This window comes from Alligator sinensis, unplaced genomic scaffold, assembly GCF_000455745.1.
Source record: "Alligator sinensis unplaced genomic scaffold, ASM45574v1 scaffold167_1, whole genome shotgun sequence".
In the NCBI taxonomy this organism is placed as follows: domain Eukaryota; kingdom Metazoa; phylum Chordata; order Crocodylia; family Alligatoridae; genus Alligator; species Alligator sinensis.
In genome coordinates, this window is record NW_005843015.1 from 169,768 (window position 1) to 187,655 (window position 17,888).

General features: G+C 51.2%; 1 protein-coding gene across 1 annotated transcript in view; it reads left to right on the top strand.

Annotated features, from left to right (window-relative positions):
* CLCN7 (chloride voltage-gated channel 7) overlaps nucleotides 1-17,888 on the top strand; it is a 50,035-nt gene that overhangs the window by 22,522 nt on the left and 9,625 nt on the right. The window contains exons 14-22 of the mRNA XM_025193093.1: nucleotides 3,288-3,426; nucleotides 5,987-6,080; nucleotides 10,215-10,381; nucleotides 11,556-11,607; nucleotides 12,755-12,882; nucleotides 13,375-13,460; nucleotides 14,700-14,832; nucleotides 16,429-16,488; nucleotides 17,324-17,500. Coding sequence (XP_025048878.1) covers nucleotides 3,288-3,426; nucleotides 5,987-6,080; nucleotides 10,215-10,381; nucleotides 11,556-11,607; nucleotides 12,755-12,882; nucleotides 13,375-13,460; nucleotides 14,700-14,832; nucleotides 16,429-16,488; nucleotides 17,324-17,500 — 1,036 coding nt within the window. The remainder of the gene's footprint in view (nucleotides 1-3,287; nucleotides 3,427-5,986; nucleotides 6,081-10,214; nucleotides 10,382-11,555; nucleotides 11,608-12,754; nucleotides 12,883-13,374; nucleotides 13,461-14,699; nucleotides 14,833-16,428; nucleotides 16,489-17,323; nucleotides 17,501-17,888) is intronic.

The following is a 17,888-nucleotide window of genomic DNA, read 5'->3' on the forward strand; positions in this document are numbered from 1 at the left end:
CTTCAACTACCTGAAGCAGGGTTTGAAAGACAATGGGGCTAGACTGTTCTCAATGGTGGCAGATGACAGAACAAGGAGCAATGGTTTCAAGTTGCAGCAAGGTAAGTTTAGATTAGGTATTAGGAAGAATCTTCTTGCTAGGAGAGTAGTAAAACACTGGGACAGGTTACCCAGAGAGGTGGTAGAAGCTCCTTCCTTGGAGGTTTTCAAAACCCAGCTAGACAATGCTTTGCTGGGATGACCTGGTTGGCGATGGTCCTGCCTTGAGTAGGGGGTTGGACTAGATGACCTCCTGAGGTCCTTTCCAACCCTAATTTCTATTCTAATATTATAAAAGCCTAAGTCTGTCTGTCTGTCTGTAATGCTTTATACACGCTCTGATTGGCTGACAAACAGCTAATCAGAGTGTGAACAAACGTTTGAACAGGAGTGAGCTGGTGGCTGGTGGAGCACCGCCATGATGGTGGGGACACGGGACAACGGGCGGCAACAGGTCCCTAGAGGCAGGGGCAACGGAGCGGACAGAACAGTGGGCAGTGACAGAGCGGAGGTGGTAGTGGCACTGGCGTGGGGAGGGCAGGATGCTGCAGGGGGGCGGGCAAGGCCACAGCTCTGGCCTCAGTCCACCCCTCCCCCCTTTTGTTGTCGCCACCTGCAGGGCTTGGTGCAGGATGATGTGGCGGCGGTGGGGGAAGGAGCAGGCCCAACATGGGTGGGGGGGAATAGTGGGTGCGCAGCGGTGGTGGGGGGAGGGGAGGAGTGGGCCCGGGCCCCACGTGGGCAGAGGGGGAGCAGCGGGCCCAGGCTAACCCAGTGGCGGCAGAGAAGCGGGAGGAGCGGGCTTGGAGCCGACAGGGGAGGAGGGGTGTGGGGGAGGAGTGGGCCCAGGCCTTGCGGGGGGGGGGAGGAGAGGGGGAAGAGGCTCGCTCCTCCCCTCCCCCAGCTGCTGCTGCATTAGGCTGGGCCTGCTGCTCCCCTCCACCGCCGCGGCGGGACACCTTCTCCCCTGGCTCAGGCTCAGGCCTCCTCCCCGCCTCTTGGGCCCCGGCCCAATCCTCCCCCACAGCTCTGAGCCCACTCCTCCCATTCTCCTGCCACTGCCGGGTTAGCCTGGGCCTGCTGCTCTCCTCGCAGAGGCGGGCTGGCTTCTGCCCACCCTCAGGCCGGTCCTACCCCGCATCAGGCCTGGGCGCACTTCTCCCCTCCCGCCACCGCTGCGGGGGGGAGTGGGCCTGGACCCCATGCAGCAGGAGGTAAAGGCAGGTGGGTCCAGGCGGTGGGGCACGGGGCTCCCTCCCTACATGCTCCACCCCCGTCATTCCTGACAGGCAATTGGCTAGTAGTTCTGTGAAAGACGTTTCATTCTATTATGTGAGCATTTGAACAATGTAAGATCTCTGACTGACTTAACAATCAATTTCCTCACTTTTAAATGCTAGGGTTATATGATAGATAAGCTCGTAGGGTGCCTGTACCTGTGCAGGGAGGCTGCTCTGATGCCTTGTAATTACAGCATGTCAGAGCAGACTCAATTAATTAAGTCTGCTGCAGCGTGATATTTAGTGTGCTCCTGCAGCCTCTGTGTCTTATGAATTCAGCATCCCCATGCTTCAAAATGGTGGTGGGGGCACTTTAACTAAAGTTTGTTCAACAAGCTTTACTTAAAGCACCTCCACTGCCATTTTGAAGAGCAGGATGCTGAATACACAAGATGCTGTGGGCACTTTAATTGGAGCAGCTCTTGGAGCCACTCTGATTAAAGCACCCCTTCCCCCTCAGCCTCCAGAGCACATGCAAAGACACCTATTAATGTTTTGTAAATCTTACCCTGTGTAGATTAAGCCCCATTTTCAAAATCACTCTTGAAAACTTCAGCACCAAGTCACGTTGCTTCAAAGATCTGCTGAAGTGGCTGTGTTCCATGTTAGAATTGTCCGCTTGCCCAGAAAATCTGTTTCGCAATTATCTGTTTCTGCACCTTGCGTTTCATTAACAATTAGCTCAAAAAACCAGCATCTAGTGCATATTGGGAAGAATACCATGTCCTTCTGCAGACAGAACACAATGGAGATTCAGGGGAGTTGGAGCAGTGGAAACTACCACTGCTCCATCTCATTGTAGCCAGAAGTCTGTAATAACCATAAAGTCTGTTTAAAAAAAAAAACAAAAAAAACTTGCTTAGTAAAACTGCTGGACTCTTAAGGCCCTAGTTGCATCCCAAAAGGTCTCCCTTAGGGAGGAATCACTTACAGGAACAGAACTGAGGAAGTGTCTCGTCAGCCTTCTGTGGCAGCATTAGGGAGTTCAAGAATATCCTGTCAAAAGATGGGGTCCTTCCAAAAAGTGGCTGCTCTGGGTTAACAGTAGGTATTTGCAGTTTGAAATGTTTGTCCAGTCAGATAAACAACCATGGCAGTTCTCTTCAAGGAAAGGCAGGCAACCCCCGCCCCATTTCACCTGAAACCTTCGGTGGTCCTCCTCTGACTCCTTGTGAGAACAGTTGATGGGAGAGGCCTACTTCAGAGATGTGAGGACAGCCCAGAGTAACTACATATAAAGCTTGCTTCTGTTCTCCCATCCTTTGGCCCCACACAGCAGTTTCCAGCATATCCTTGTACTTGCATATGCTCAGGACATTGTCACCAGGGTTCAGTCTAGCAGTGGGATCCATAGTGGCTTCTGCAATGTGTCTGGGAAAGGGAAGAAGACTGCGTCTATCAGGTTGGTGCGGTGTGTCCATTTCCTACCTCCCCTCTATGAACATATCTCTTACATAACTATGCATGTGTTGCTGTACCCAGTGACATTACGTAAAGTCTGCTAAGGGCTCTGGGGCTGAGGCACCAGTGCAGGCTGGCATCTAATTCACATATCCAAGGTTCTTGTTTGCAGTGCAGCCCCATGTGGTGCCTCTGGGACAGTGATGAAGCTAAGCTGTATGAGAAGGAGACAACAATTCCCCAGCCTCGTACCTACAGCCCCTTTTATATTGATCCATTGCAAATGTGGCTGACTGCACCTTGAAACGCTTCCTCTGTGGTTGCCTCTGCTTGTAGTGTCTGTAGTACAGCATGTGCCTGGGTACAGCCAGTGATTTCGCTGGAAGAATTAGATGGCAGCACCTTGGCTCAGATTAGTGCTGTGACGGGTACAAAAAATGCTGATGTATCAGAAGAGAGCTGTGGACAGAATTGGTGGGCTGCTTGGCCCTTGGACTCCTGCCAGTTGGTCCCTGGGTGGCAAAAGGCAGTGCTCTGTGTTCAGTTGGCATGTGTTGTTCTTCCCAGGTACATCCACCGCCCATGCCTGCAAGTGGTTGAGGCCATGTTGGTGGCAGCAGTGACAGCAGCTGTGGGATTTGTGATGATTTACTGCTCCAGGGACTGCCAGCCCCTCCAAGGAAATGCTGTGGCCTATCCCCTTCAGGTAGGAGATTAGGCTGTAACATGGCCCCAACGGTGGGGATGGCTTCTGTTCAGAAACACCTCTGAATACTGTGTTACACAGCTTGGCAAGGTGATCCCAGGGCTTCTTGGGATCAGGCCAGGGCATGGTGGTCTTAATAACTTTCCTGCTCCTAAGGAGAAGTGGTAACTGAAGTTGGAGCCTAGAAAGGCAGGGGTGGGGTCCAGAGTACAGAGAGGTGAGGGTAATTTTTTGAATGGGTAGCCAACAAGGCAGAGATGTGTATCTGGTCCTAGAACAGTGGTTCTCAACCTTCTTAGATTCCAGGCACCCTTCCAGAACTTTCTTTAATTTGACAGCATCCCCAGCTGAGAATCACTGCTGTCCTGCCTCTCCTTATTGCAGTAGTTCTCAACCAAGTGGTGCCACCGATGCTGTCAGGTGGAACTGCTGTCTGCACCTTGTGCACAGCCGGGTAAACCTAATGTAGGCAAGAGCATCTGCTCTTGCTGCAGCCCTTCGTGGTCTCACCACCCTGGCACCTCCTGGAAATGGAGATGCACAGGGTAGTTGGAACTTCCTGCGAGCCTCTGTTTCTGGGAGGAGTGTGCAGGAGCAGACTGGGAAGGGCTGTGGCAAAAGTGGATGCATTAGGTTTATCTAGCTGTGTACAAGGTGGGCCAGGGCAGTCACTCAATTGAAAACCACTGTCCTAGAGGAAGGATCAGCAGCCTAAGGCCTGTGGGCTGGATCAGGACCATGAAGAGACTGGATCCAGCTGCCCTAGCTTGGGGAATTTGTAGCAGGCTTTAGCCAGAGCAGCAGAGGAGACCTCCCCTGGGTCCTACTGTCTACAATTCACTTTGTCATTTGCTGCTATGAGGGCAGCACAGGCATTGTGCCTCAGTTCCTACCACTTACCTTGTTCCATATTCCCTATGCAGCATCTGCTGATTTCTAGCTGCAGAGATTTGCAGCCTGTGGTGGGGGCTGGGTAGCAAGCATTGTCCTCTGGTAGCAAAAAGGTTGCCAACCCCTGTTCTAGAGGAACTGGCTTCAAACCTGATACTGGGAGCTTCTGTGTTTCCATTGTAGCCAGTCCCTTCTCACTGGTAGGCCTGCGGGCAGGCACTAAAGTGTATGCTGAATGAGGCAAGGCTCTCCTGGGGTTTGTGTTTTGCTGAGTGCAGTGTTCAGTAGGGGTCCAACCAAGGACTTCTGGGATTAATGCAGAAAAGCAGATCATTTCATTCATACTCTGTTAATAGAACTCACAGCATCCAAGTCAAGAGCTTGGAAATTGGGGAATGGCAAAGGAGAGGTCACCAGTACCACCTTTCTAATCTTGGGTGCAGATTATGAAGCATGGCAACTGGCAGGTCAATGGGTCTCTAGTTGCAGTAACGCAGGATTTTAGCAACATACCTGAATGTGCAGTAGGGCTGAATTAAGGCTGTGTTTGTGAGCAGGGTTATAACCAGGGATCTGAGTTTTCCATTTCCCACGGAAAAACAGAGAAAACCATGGATTTCCTGGTTTAATCAGAGAAAACCGTGGATTTTCATTTTTAGCAGGGAAATCTGCAGATTTCCCCCTTTTGCAAAGAGCTCTACAGGCTGGCTGAATTCTAGCTTGCAAGAGCTGTTTGCAAAAGGGGCAGGAAACCCCCAACCCTGCCTGGAGGGGAAAGGAGAGGGGGAAAGGGCAGGACCCGATGCCAAAGGCTGCCTCAGGATCACTCTTCGTTCCTGGAGGTAAGTGAGGCTTGAGGGTTGTGGGCCAGGGCTGGCGGGGAAGCTGGCTGGGGGCTGAGGGAGCAAGGAGGTGTTGGAGGAAGACATGGAGTGCCTGCCAGCCAGCAGACACTCCTGGTAGGAATTTCCCCAACACCATCTGCTCCCTCAGCCAGAGCAGGTAGGGAGAGGGGGAGGGGAACAGAGTGCATCCCAGGGCACGGTGGCGGAGGGGTGCTGCCAGCCCCCCCCAGCTCAGCTCACTCTTTGCCCGCTTGCAGGAGCAGGGCCCGGGGGGCGAGGGCAGTGATGTCCCTCTGCAGGCCGCACACCCACCCGGCCAGGGAGAGGGGTGGCTCGCATGTGGCGGCTGCTGCCACACCTTGCACTGTTTGCCCACAGCCGGCGGTGGGAAAGCTACACGGTATGTGCTGCGGTGCTGGCTGCCACATGTGAGCCTCTCCCCCCACAGCCAGGCAGGTGTGTGTGGCCCACAGAGGGACACCCAGTGCAGTGGTGGCTGCTGCATGTGAGCCCCACCCTCCTCCAGCTGGGCAGCACTTGTGTGGTCTGCAGAGGGGCACCACTACCCTTGCACCTCCCCCCCGCCATGTCCGTGGGGGACTTTTAATTTTAGTTACGGATTTTGGGTTTTTTACCAGAGAATTTGTGATTTTGTATTGGGGAAAACCAGGATCCCTGGTTATAACTGCCTTATAGGTTTCTACCCTTTCCCATGCTGCCTCTGCACAAATTCTAGTGCTCTGGAGGCTTTTCTGTACTAGGATTATTGTGTGGGCTTTCCCAGCTCTAAAAGAAACACTCATTCATTTTCTTTCTTCCCCCAGCTCTTCTGTGCCGATGGCGAGTATAACTCGATGGCCACTGCCTTCTTCAACACACCAGAGAAAAGTGTCGTCAGCCTCTTTCATGATCCTCCGGGTTTGTTACTGCTTATGTAATGGGACCTGAGTTATCGGTGGAACAACATGAGCAAAATTGGAGAGGGGCACTGGTTGCTTTCCTTGCTTTGGTAGCAGTAGCAGCTCTCCCTTGTGGGGCACAGTATACCACCCCCTTTCCCTGATGCTCCCTGCTCTGTGGGCTGAGTGCAAGTCAGTAAGAGTTCCGGAAAAGGCCTCCATCCTTTTTGGAAAAGAGCAAGGCCTCCTGCCAGACATGTTGTCCATCATTTATACACAGTGAAGACCATGCTGTGCCAGGTGCTGATGAGGGCAGTTCTGGCCAGAACAGTGCCCACTGAAATCTGTAGGGGGCAGGGTATGTGTTAATCTTCTAAGTCTTGCTCATTGTAGCGGTTTCTCTCCTTCCATCCCTCTCCGCAAAGCTTTAGAAGTTGAAAATAGAGAGTGTCATCATAAGCCTTTTACAAAATTCTTTGTCCCCAAGTTGTTACTTGGTGCAGTAGCCAGTCTCCACTGACTCCTTGTCAAAACATCAGAACTTTCTGCATTGTTCTTGCTTTACTTGCTTGTAAAATTCTGTAACTTGGGATGGGTCTTCTATGTTTTGGAGACAAATCAATGACCTATTTCAATTGGGGTTCACAGGAATCTGCTCTGGGTTAGGTGCTGTTTAACATTTTTGTTAATGAGTTGGAGGAAGCTTGCTCTTCCTGCTTGATCAAGTTTGTAGATGGCATGCGTGGGAGGGGTTTAAAAAACTTGTGAAGATAGGAGGAAAATTCAAAAGGATCCCAGCAGATCATTGAATTTCATTCTGTTATCTTGTGTGCAGTTCTCCAAAGGCAAATGTAAGAGGCTAAACTTAAGGAGGGAAAACCAAAACATAATGGGAGATGGTTGGCTAAGCAGTAGAGTTGCAGAGAAAGACCTTTGGTGAGCAAGCAGCGTGACATAATTGCTGAAAAAGCAAATCCTGTTTTGGGTTGCATTAACAGGAGTATAGCATGTAAAACATGGGAGATAACACCTTTCCATTTAGTTTAGCTGAGGCCTAACCAGTGCTATGGTGCATCATTCTGGGTTACTGTAACTTTTAAGTTTAAGAAGGATGTAGAGAAACTGGAGAGGATCCAGAGGTGATTGACAGAGATAACTTGCACTCCCATCGCTTTATTATATGAGGAAACATACAGTTAGTTCAGTGAAAAGGAGATTGGAGGATAGGAAATGAAAGCAGTTTTTAAACTTTGGAAAGGCAGCCATAAAGAGGAGAAAGAACAACTCTTCTCCTTTGCTGCAGAGGGCAGGACTTGAAACAATGGGTTTAGGCTGCTGCAAAGCAGTTTCAGATTAAATCACAGTAAAAATGTCCCAACTCTCCAAACTATAGGACAGCAGAACAAAATGCCCAAGGAAGTTGTGGAATCCCCTTCACTGGAAGTTTTCAACAAGAGGCTGGACAGGCATCTGTCTGGGGTGGTTTAACAACAGCTTATCTTGTATCTCTGACTAAATGACCCTTGAGGTCCCTTCCAACCCTCTGATTCTTTGCTTGTAAAAAAACGGCATAGGCCCTAGGCAGACATGAGTAGGTTGAGTTTGAGTGATCAAAGTCTTATGTGCAGCAGGAGCCAATGACATGAAGCTTTCGCCTCCTCTAGATCAGTGATTCTCAGCCAGAGTACCAGGGCACCCTGGGGTACTGCCAGATCCTTTGAAGGGTGCTTTGAGGTGTGAGTAGATAAGCAGATAAGCAATGAAGATAAATGCAGGCTAATGCTTGTCCCTGTCTGAACAACCCTGCTACACCCCCACTGCCCTGCCCCTCTCCAAGGAGGGTAAGCACTATACTATATACGTTTGTTTTTGAAATTGGGTGCCACTTAACTCACAAAAGTCATGGAGGGGATGCCTTGAGTCTAAAAAGGTTGAGAACCACTGCACTACATTTTATCCACAAGTTCTTCTCTTACTACGGCATCCTTGAAAATTTCTGCCCCCCTCCCCTCCACCCCTGCTTTGTCTAAGGTTAGTATTATACCCCCTGTGCTCAAAGGGGAGGAAATTCTGATGCTGATGAAAACTTTGGGAAGTGGCAATAGTCCACAGAGACCTTCTGGTGACAGAGTAGCAAAGCCTTCTCCATTCTTCAGTCTTTCTGATCTGTTTTACACATTCCCTCTAAAAGCTGCAATTCTTGGCTGCTACTTGATTGATTACCTGGGTTTCTTGCTCATAAATGAATTTACCTTCTGGATGTGAATTTCACTCTTTACATTGTCTGTGAAATAGGATTTAATTTCCAGTGCCCCAAAGAGTCCTGTCTTTTACTCTAAATGACACCTCTACCTCTACCGCTCCTGGAGCAGCCAATTAAATTTCACAGCAAGCCTTTTGATACAGAATCCAAATTGTAGACACTTGATGGCAACTACAGCTTTGGCCACACTAAGTAGCAGTGACTTTGGTATATAGAGAAAACCCATGGTACCCAGGGAACCTGCTTTATCTTTAACCAAACTTGTGTGGTCCCTGACCACTCTTCCAGCTCTATATTGTAGGTCAGAGTCCTCAGTTGTGGAATCCCCTTCACTGGAAGTTTTCAACAAGAGGCTGGACAGGCATATTTATCAGTAAAGATGATAAAAGTGGTCAAACTAGGATGCTAAGTTACCTGGCAATACTAAATATGGTTATTGCCTAGTATTGTATGGCAGGAGAGTGCTGGTGGGGGTTATGTTTAGGGAAAGGGCTGCATTTCAGGCCCTGCAACAAGGGCCTCCATTTTATGCAAGTCCTCACACAGTGGGGCAGCTTCATTGTAACTATCAAAACTCCTTCCATTTAATTTCAAAAGACAGAAGGGCTGTTCATAGTAATTATTGCAGGGAGCTTTCCTGCACTGAACTTGGTACAGGATTTAAAAATGAAATGGAGCTCTAGAGGAGTGTGGGATGATGGTCTAACCAGACCAGCTTCTCCTGAGAAAAACTGCACCTAAGTTATTAGAATTCCTCAACTGTCCCAGTAGCATAGAAAGGACTGGTTGGCACAGCTAATCTGGGCTTTCCAAAGTGTTTGACAAATCCTTTACAGGTGTCTGGTAAGGAAACAAAATCCTCATGAAACACGAGGCAAAGGATTATTCTGGAGAAACAAAGCAGCAGATTAACTGGTTAGGTAGAATCATGGTAAAAGCTTAGCAGCAGGAGATTTGAGGTCTGCACTAGAACTGGAGTTTAATGAAATGAGGGAAGAAGTGCAATAGTTTGCAGCAGGAGACACAGAACTTCAGGTTAGTTGAGACAGGAGTGGACTGAGAGACTGCTGAGGTGCCTATAGGGGGTGGGAGAAGGGAAGGAGGGTGTGTGTTCAATCTTCACCATCCCTTGGAATGCAAGCCTGGGGGGACTTGACAGGACTGAAAGGCAACAGGCTTAATACTGATGGGAGGAGAGTGCTTTTCCTGTAACGCATAATTCATCTATGGACCTCACTGCTACGAAACACCAGCAGTTCTGCTTAGTGGACTCCAGCAGTAGGAGGTAGGGCCACTGTGTAGTGGGAAAGGCCCTCCAGGGTTTTATTATTTAACATTATCACCATCATCTTTCTGAAGCTGTCTACCAAGAGGCCCCTGCAAACCTGGGGCCAGGGAACGGTTATTTTGTAATGTCTCCCACACTGTGCTACCCCTCTGCCGGTAACATTCAGCTGAGGGATGATCAGTTCTTTGCCTTTCTATTAGGAAATAGCGATTCTTCTTTGCGACTTTCCATGCATTGTTCCTCTAACTGCCTTAGCTGCACACAGAGGGGCATTGGCCTGGAAAGCAATCAGGCTGGTGCTGATATGCTGGATGGCAGATGAAGGGCTTGAGATGGGGGACAAATCCCCATCCTGAGATGCCTGGGAGATGCTTCTGTCTGCTTGGGGCTTCAGTACCTTGAGTGCTGGTGCTCATGTGCAGATGGAATTAGCTTGCTCGACCAGCATCTCCTTATTGCATCCAGGCAGTGGCATTGATGTGATTTGCCCTGACTGAGCTGACATTTGCCCTTTGACACTGCCAGAATTTGATCCATAGAAGTATGTGAGCTCAAGGGGCAGAAGAGGCAACATGCACTGACATGGCCTCCTTTCTCTGCAGGCACTTACAACCCCATGACCCTAGGGATGTTCACGCTGATGTATTTCTTTCTGGCCTGCTGGACCTATGGTCTCACGGTGTCTGCAGGAGTCTTCATCCCATCTTTGCTGATTGGTGCTGCGTGGGGGAGGCTCTTTGGCATTTCATTGTCCTACTTGACTGGATCGGTGAGTGTCCCTGTTTGCTTGCTCAAGGTAGGAGCTCTGATGTGCCAGGAGAAGGAAGCCTTCAGAAATGGAGGATCGAGAAACTTGCAGGAAGCCCTCTTCCCTGACAGTACAGTCCCAAGTTCTCTTGGTGAGCTCCCTATGGCCTGGCAGAGCCAGGAGCTCTGAGGCTTAGGAGAGGACTGGGGGATGCAGACAGAATTACAGAAAAATAGGGCTGGAAGGGACCTCATGAGGTCATCTAGTCCAACCCTCTGCCTAAGGCAGGATCCCTATCAAATCATCCTAGACAAGTGTTTCTCTAACCTATTCTTAAAAACTTCACAAACAACTTTCTGGCACAACTATTAGGCCCACCAAGAGATTTAAGGAAGAGGCCAATACCCAGGGGTATGGCCATATTACAGAGGAAGGTAAAAACTCCTACAATTACATTACATTACATTACATGAGGGTTCAGATGAAGATGCTCCAAAGCAGAACACCTTCATTAACTTCTATCAGTATATGCCGGGAGCAGAGCTAGGCTGATACAGCCCAACCCAGCCCAGCCTCTGGTTTTGTCTTCAAAATGGGAGGGGAAAAAGGAAGCGGGGGGAGTTCCGTCTGAGATTTGCCCAGCCTGTGTTGGAGGGTTGGGTGGGTGGATTGGAGCCCCCCTCCAAGACACTGAGCTTCCCTCCCTTCCCTTCCCCCCTCCCATTCTGAAGATGGCACTGGACATGGGAGGGAAGTGGGGTTGCAGAACTAGGGGAGAGTGGCTGCAGACAGGCAGCTGTTCCAAGGAGCTGCATGTCTGTCAGTGCTCTGGGTGTCATGGTTGGCTTTCAGTCAACTGAATGAGCAAAACAATGATAGGATTCAATACTGCAGCTTCTCAAGCTAGAAAGGTAGAGCAGGGTTTTGCTTGGTGACTTCCTTTCCTACCTCAGTCAGCAGCAGCAACTCATGAGCAAACCCTAGTCTTCCTCCCAGTTGGCCAGTGTGGCCCTCTCCCTGGGCTCATGCATCTGGGCATGAGCTATGCTGTGTCATCAGAAGGCTTTGTCACTCTGCAGTTTTGGCTTATGTAGTAAGTTGCCTCTGCAGGACAAGCATTGTCAGCCAGGCTAGCTGGCTGCCTCTTCATTCTGGCTGCCTCTCCATTTCACTTCTGTATCTTCTGTCTGTCCAGATCTGGGCTGACCCTGGAAAATACGCTCTGATGGGAGCTGCAGCACAACTGGGTGAGTTGGACTTTCTATTAGGAAATCTTATGACACAAAGGCCTTGTTCCATCCCAGGATTCTCGCCTGTTTCTCGGTGTCTCTCCACTAGGAAGAATCTGACTGAAAAACTAGCCCTAGAATCAAAACTTCTGCTTGATTCAGGCAGGCGTTGGCAGTGGACTTACCATAGATAATGCCTCCCTTTTAATTGAAAAGGAGATTTGCATGCCTAGACCATCCTGCATCTGGTTTGGGTTGTGGCATGGGAACTAAATTACAGTGGCCAAGAAGGAAGTATTCTCCTTTTGCTCTCTGCATGTAGAGGTGGGATGCGAGGGCATTCCTAGGGGTACTGGTGCTCAGGCATTGTAATGAGCTTACTGGAATACAGCCATTTGTGTAGCCTGTGGGTGCAGTCTTCAGGCTGCAGATGCAGGGAAGGCTCCATTCACTTTTTGAAAATGCCTCACATGCTGGCCCAGTACTAGCTGGGAGCCTCTAAGTGCGCACATGCAGCTCCTATTGCCTCCAACAGAGTACCCTGCAGGTTGGTGCTATATCCTTCAGTCTGTCAGCATCAGTACTGGCTGCTGTGTCCTCAAAAGTGGGAGAGTTCCCCATGCAGAGATGAACTCCAAAAGCAGAGCTGTCTGCATAGGCCCTGAAGGAGTTCTTGATGGGACCTGACAGACTGTGCTAGACTGTAGGCATGCTGGCTACTGCCTGAGCCCTGCCAAGAAGTGTCCTGCCCTCCTAACAAGGCCTTCCCAGCTTAGCAGTGTTTGGGCAGGCAGGCAGACAGGCACTTTCTATTTAGGCAGGCACTTGATTGAGAATTGGGAGATGAGAGCTCAGTACATACCTCTGCCAAAGACTCTCCGTGTGACCTTGGGCAAGTCACTGTCTCAGTCTGCCTGTAAATACCACTGAGATGCAGCATCCAGGCATCCTCTCAACTCCCTGGAGGCATCTGGTTCCTTCAGAACCTGCTAATTCATCCAGTGGCTGCCAGTCTCTGTTCCAAGCCTCAGTGCAGGTGTCCATGTATTCTCAGCAGTGATGGGCAACAAGCCACATGGCCCAAGGTCCCTGGGTGCCCCTGCACTTCCTCCACTCCTTCCCTAAAGCCCCCTCCCTGACTAGGAATCATGTCTCTCCCCCTTAGGTGGGATAGTGAGGATGACACTGAGCCTGACGGTCATCATGATGGAAGCAACAAGCAATGTCACCTATGGCTTTCCCATCATGCTGGTGCTGATGACAGCTAAAATTGTTGGGGACTTCTTTGTGGAGGTGAGCGGCTATGTGCTAGGTCAAGAGTGGGGAAGAGGCAGTAACAAGAGGCAGGAGCCCTGTGAAGCAGCTGGAACTTACTCTCTGGTCATACATGAGCGTGGGGTTGTACTGCTGCACTGAGCATAGACAGGCTGCTGGGCCTGGCTCAGTGCACCTCCAGCGCAGAGCTTGACTGTGGCAACCATCTGGGCAGTGGGTAATGGTGGTGCCAGCTTCCACATTCCTCAGTGGAACAAAATTAAAGACTCAGTAATCAGCTTCAGTTGTTTCCAGGTCTCTTAAGCCAAGAAGCTGTGTGGGGAGCCCAGGGCTCAGCTAGCAGGAAGTAGGGAAGGGATATGATCTGGGAGTGAGGGGCATGAGCAGAGCTCTGTGGAAAACCTAATGCTGGGGCCCAAGCCGTGCATTGTGGGGGAAACTTCCAGTCTTTATGTGCTACGCCTGTTCCGCGTAACCCAGGCCTCTCCTGATGGCTTTGTCTCCCCACAGGGTCTATATGACATGCACATCCAGCTGCAGAGCGTTCCTTTCCTGCACTGGGAAGCTCCAGTCACTTCTCATTCCCTCACAGCCAGGTAAATGCCCTGCCTTGGCCCAGCTGTGTTCCTTGGAATACCCCCTGCCCACTCACTGTGTGCCTTAGCAGTCAGACCGTGGCACCTGCAGGCTGCATGAATGAGATCCAGCCTCATCCTGGCAGCTGCAAGCATCAGCTTCCTAATGCTTCCCCACTAGGGGAATGTCCTGCAGGCATCCAGTGTGCCTGAATGCCAGCACTGCCTGGCTGGTGGCTGTGGGGGTGCTGGAGGGAGAGACATACCCATGGGCCTGGCCACCCCTCCCCACATACACTGTCTCTGATCAGCAGCATTTCCCGAAACCAAGATATTCCATTGTGCTCTGAGTTGTATTACTAGAAAGAGTGGTGGAAGCTGGTGGGTCTGGAGAGTGGCAGTGGGTGAAAGGACCCTCATTTCTAGGCTAGCAGTGCCCCTGACCCAGGCTGCAAGTTCTGGAATGGCCTGATGGATGTCTGGACTTTAGGCAATGCTGTGTGCTCATATGACTAGGTCACAGGTGACCCATACAGGGGGCTGGATTGGCTGTAAGGAGAGCACTGCCCTCCTGCTTCTCCCTCTCCAGGGAGGACTGGACACAGACCACCAGCAGCAGGGGCAGGTGCCTCTGGTGGGTAGCATGCAGGCTGCAGGGCTGCCTGCCTGGTCACTGGACCATCTCACAGGTACAGTGACTTAGGAGGTTCCTGTTTGAAGAACCTGCCAAAGCCGCTGAGGAAAGAGAGAGCCCCACTGTCTATAGAACATGACAACTGTAAGACTGATGCGATGAGCACTGCCTGGTGCTCAGAACCGTAGGGGAAGGGTGCCCCCTGCTGTCTGACAGCAAAGCAGCCTTCTTGTGCTCTTAACTTCATGGTTAGCATAAAAGTGTGCTCTGGCAGCATGGTAGGGATCTGAACTTGCTGTGCTAATAGCAAGGTCTGTCACCAGTGGCAACTGGTGCTGCACAGACCCCCTTGAGAGCCCTCTTGTGTGTCAGTGACACCAGGTAACATTCTGAATCAATGTTCTTTCTGCTTCTGGCTAATGGCTCTATGAATGGTCTTCCAGACTGGCTGTCTGGCAAGAGACCTGAGAGACATGCCTAAGGGTGCAAAGAGCCTGCAAGCTCCTCCTAGCAAGGGAATGAGATAGGAAGTCTGTGGGAGCATCTGCCAGGGTGAACCCTGGCTGCAGCCCACTGGACCCCAGCCTCGGGGCATTGTTCTTACCTGGCCTTGCCTTTCGCTGCAGGGAGGTGATGAGCACACCTGTTACCTGTCTTAGAAGGAAGGAGAAGGTGGGAACCATCGTGGACATCCTCAGTGATGCATCTTCCAATCACAATGGCTTCCCTGTGGTAGAGAATGAAACAGACACCATGCAGGTAGGTCACACTGATTCCAGAGATCAGGCCTTAGGTGGTGTGGACAGTAGTGCGCCATCACAGACTGGGGATTCAGGGCCCTGGACTCCAGAAATGCAACCTAAATCACTTAAATTGGGCCCAGCATTTAGATCGGTTGCTGGGTCTGTGCTCTAGCCAGCTTGGACTGATGGTTGCTGGGAGTCTCCTTTTTCCCCTTGTGCATTAGGAGTAGACATTCTCATACATATGCATGCTGATGTGGCAGAGCTTGTCTTGCATGGAGCACTGTGTGTGTGCCTGGCATCAAGCCCTGGGATTATCTGCTGTGAGCAGGGGTAGATCTGGTGGACGTGGTGCTCCTAGGCCCAGTGCTAGCTGGTGACATCTGTGCCCTGCAGCTCCAGCAGTGCTGCTGCCATTTGTGGTGGAGGGTATTGCTGCCCTGGGCTTTATTAGCTGGGCTCAGGGTGGGTATGGTGGTTGCACAGCACTCCTCCATGCTCATGCTGGCACTAGAAGAGCTGTGGGTATGGCAGTGAGACAGCCATATGTGACTGCAATACCTATAGTATGCAAGGGTGCCCTGGCCTGGTATGTCTCTGATACCAAGAATGCCTTTCTCCTTGCTAAAGTGCCCTTGCATGTTCTTTACATGGAGCCATCCTCTCATGTGGTGGGTTCAGACCCAAGCACATCAGTGCGACTGAGTGGTTGGGATCATGCACACGAATAGTGCAGGTGTGGTCTTGGGAGCTTCCCCTCCCAAGTGACTGTGCCTGCCCCATCTCTCAGTACCCAGCCCCAGCCTCTGCTACCACTTCATCCAGCACTTCTATGAAGGGGCTCAGGCATGCCCCCACCAGACACTGCACTACTGGGCATCACTAGGAAAGGAGCACTAGGGGCCTCCCTAGTCGCTGTCTGGTAGGGCTGTGCGAAATTTCGCCGGCTGTTTCGATTCGACACTGTTTCAACTCATTTCAAGCTCGAAACAGCGAAATAGAATTGAAACAAAGGGCTTTGAAACAAAATGAGGCTAGTCAAAACGTTTCAGAAGTGTTGAAACATTTTGAGTTTCAAAGCAGCCAGCAGCAAGGTGGTGGGAGACGGGAGAACTAGGGCTGCGCTCCCACCAGCAGCCAGGAGCGCAGTCCTGGCTCTCCCCATCTCCTGCTGCTGGGCTGCAGGAAGCCGATCACAGTACAGGGGAAGGGAACTGAACCTGGGCTCAGTTCCCCTCCCAAGTGTTGTGATCAGGCTGGGGAAAGGAACTGAGCCCAATTGCTCAGTTCCCTTCCCCAGCCCTACGATCGGGCTGGGGATGGGAAGTCAGCCCAGCTGGGCTCAGTTAGTTTCTCCAGCCTGATGGTTGGGTGAAGCTGGAAACAGCCTCACTGTTTTGACACAGCAAAATGAACAGCTGTTTCAACTTGAAATGAAATTTGAAGCAAAACACTGTTCTGTCCATACCTCAAAACTGAAGTCAAAACAGAACAGTGCCATTTTGCACAGCCCTACTGTCTGGCTGGCTGTGGCTGAGCTCTGTCCTGGAGGGAAGTTCTGTGGCAGCCCACCTGGCAGGCATGGCATCACCCATAGAGTCCTCTGTTACAGGTGGCTGGACTGAGAGGCCTTATCCTGCGCTCACAGCTGATCGTTCTTCTGAAGCACAAGGTAGGACTTGGAAGGCATGTGGCTCTTTACCACTCTTAGCCCGTCCTCTGGGGAGAGTGCTGCTGGATTGTCCAGCTTCTGGCAGGCACTGAACAGGGTGCCCCACCTACAGTAAGATGGCCAGCGAGGATGGGGTATGTGGCTGTGGCACAGGCAGTTCTTGCAGCTGACAGTAGAGGTAGGCTCTGCAGTGGCCACTGCTGTTTCCCACCTCACCCCTGCATGTGGTGAGAGAGCTGGTTTCACTGCTGCCTAGAGTCTGCTGTTCATGCTGGTGGCAAAGGGTAGCTCCTCCTGAGCTGCAGCCCAAAGATCAGCCTGGCATATGAGTATGGTGTACTGACCCCACTCCCCAGGAGATGACTGTATGAGCCCAATGAACTAGGCCCTGCCCCATGCTGCTACTGAGCTGGGGCAGATCCTTGCCCTTTGCTGTCTTCCCTGCCTGCCTCCCTGTCAAGAGCGTCACCATAGAATCATTGTGTTTGCAAGTCACTTGCAGTCAGAAGAGCCCAGAGTTAGGACAGCTGGTAATGACCTGATCCTGTGTACTGTTCTCGGGTGAAATGGACCCTTGTTTGCACCGTTAGGTTTTCCAGCCCCCAGTCTGAGTGGCTGCTCTCATGTATACTCCAGACTGAAACAGCTGTCCCTGGCCAGGTTTCTGGGCTCTTGGATGCTCCAGTTGGTATTTGAGATGGGAGCCCTAGCGTGCAGAAAATGATCTGTTGGGCTGGGAGGTGGCTGATCTCCAGGGCAGGGTTCCACCAGCTGAGTCAAGGAAGCCAACAGCTTCCTTTCCTAGGTCTTACATAATGGAGTCTCCCTTTTCCAGGTCTTTGTGGAAAGAGCCAACCTGAGCCTGGTTCAGCGGAGGCTGAAGCTGAAGGATTTCCGGGATGCCTATCCTCGCTTCCCCCCAATCCAGTCTATTCATGTCTCCCAGGATGAGCGTGAATGTATGATGGACCTGACTGAGTTCATGAATCCATCACCCTACACGGTGCCCCAGGTAACATTCCCTAGCGTTGCTCAGTCTGAGAGTCACAGCATAGCAAAGAGACTGTCCTTTCCACCACTCACTGGGGTGATCTAGGTTCAGCACTCAAAGCCTGCTGCTGGAGAAGAGCTGGGTCTGCTCTCTTGGGTGTGGTTAAGTCCAGCAGGCCCAGCTGAAAATCTACCTCCTCCTGGGGTACAGGTCAGGCTCAGCTGTGACAGACCAAAAAGAACCCTTCTACCCTGGGGTGAGTTGGGAGCTGGCTCCTGCACTGCCCATCCAAGGGGCACTGTTTGTTGGATGTCCCCAAACCTGTTTGAAAGGCTGGAGCTGCTTCCAGCACTTGGTTGTTGTTTTCCATCCCATCCCTGCCACCCACCTCCTTCCCCCCCCCCCCCCC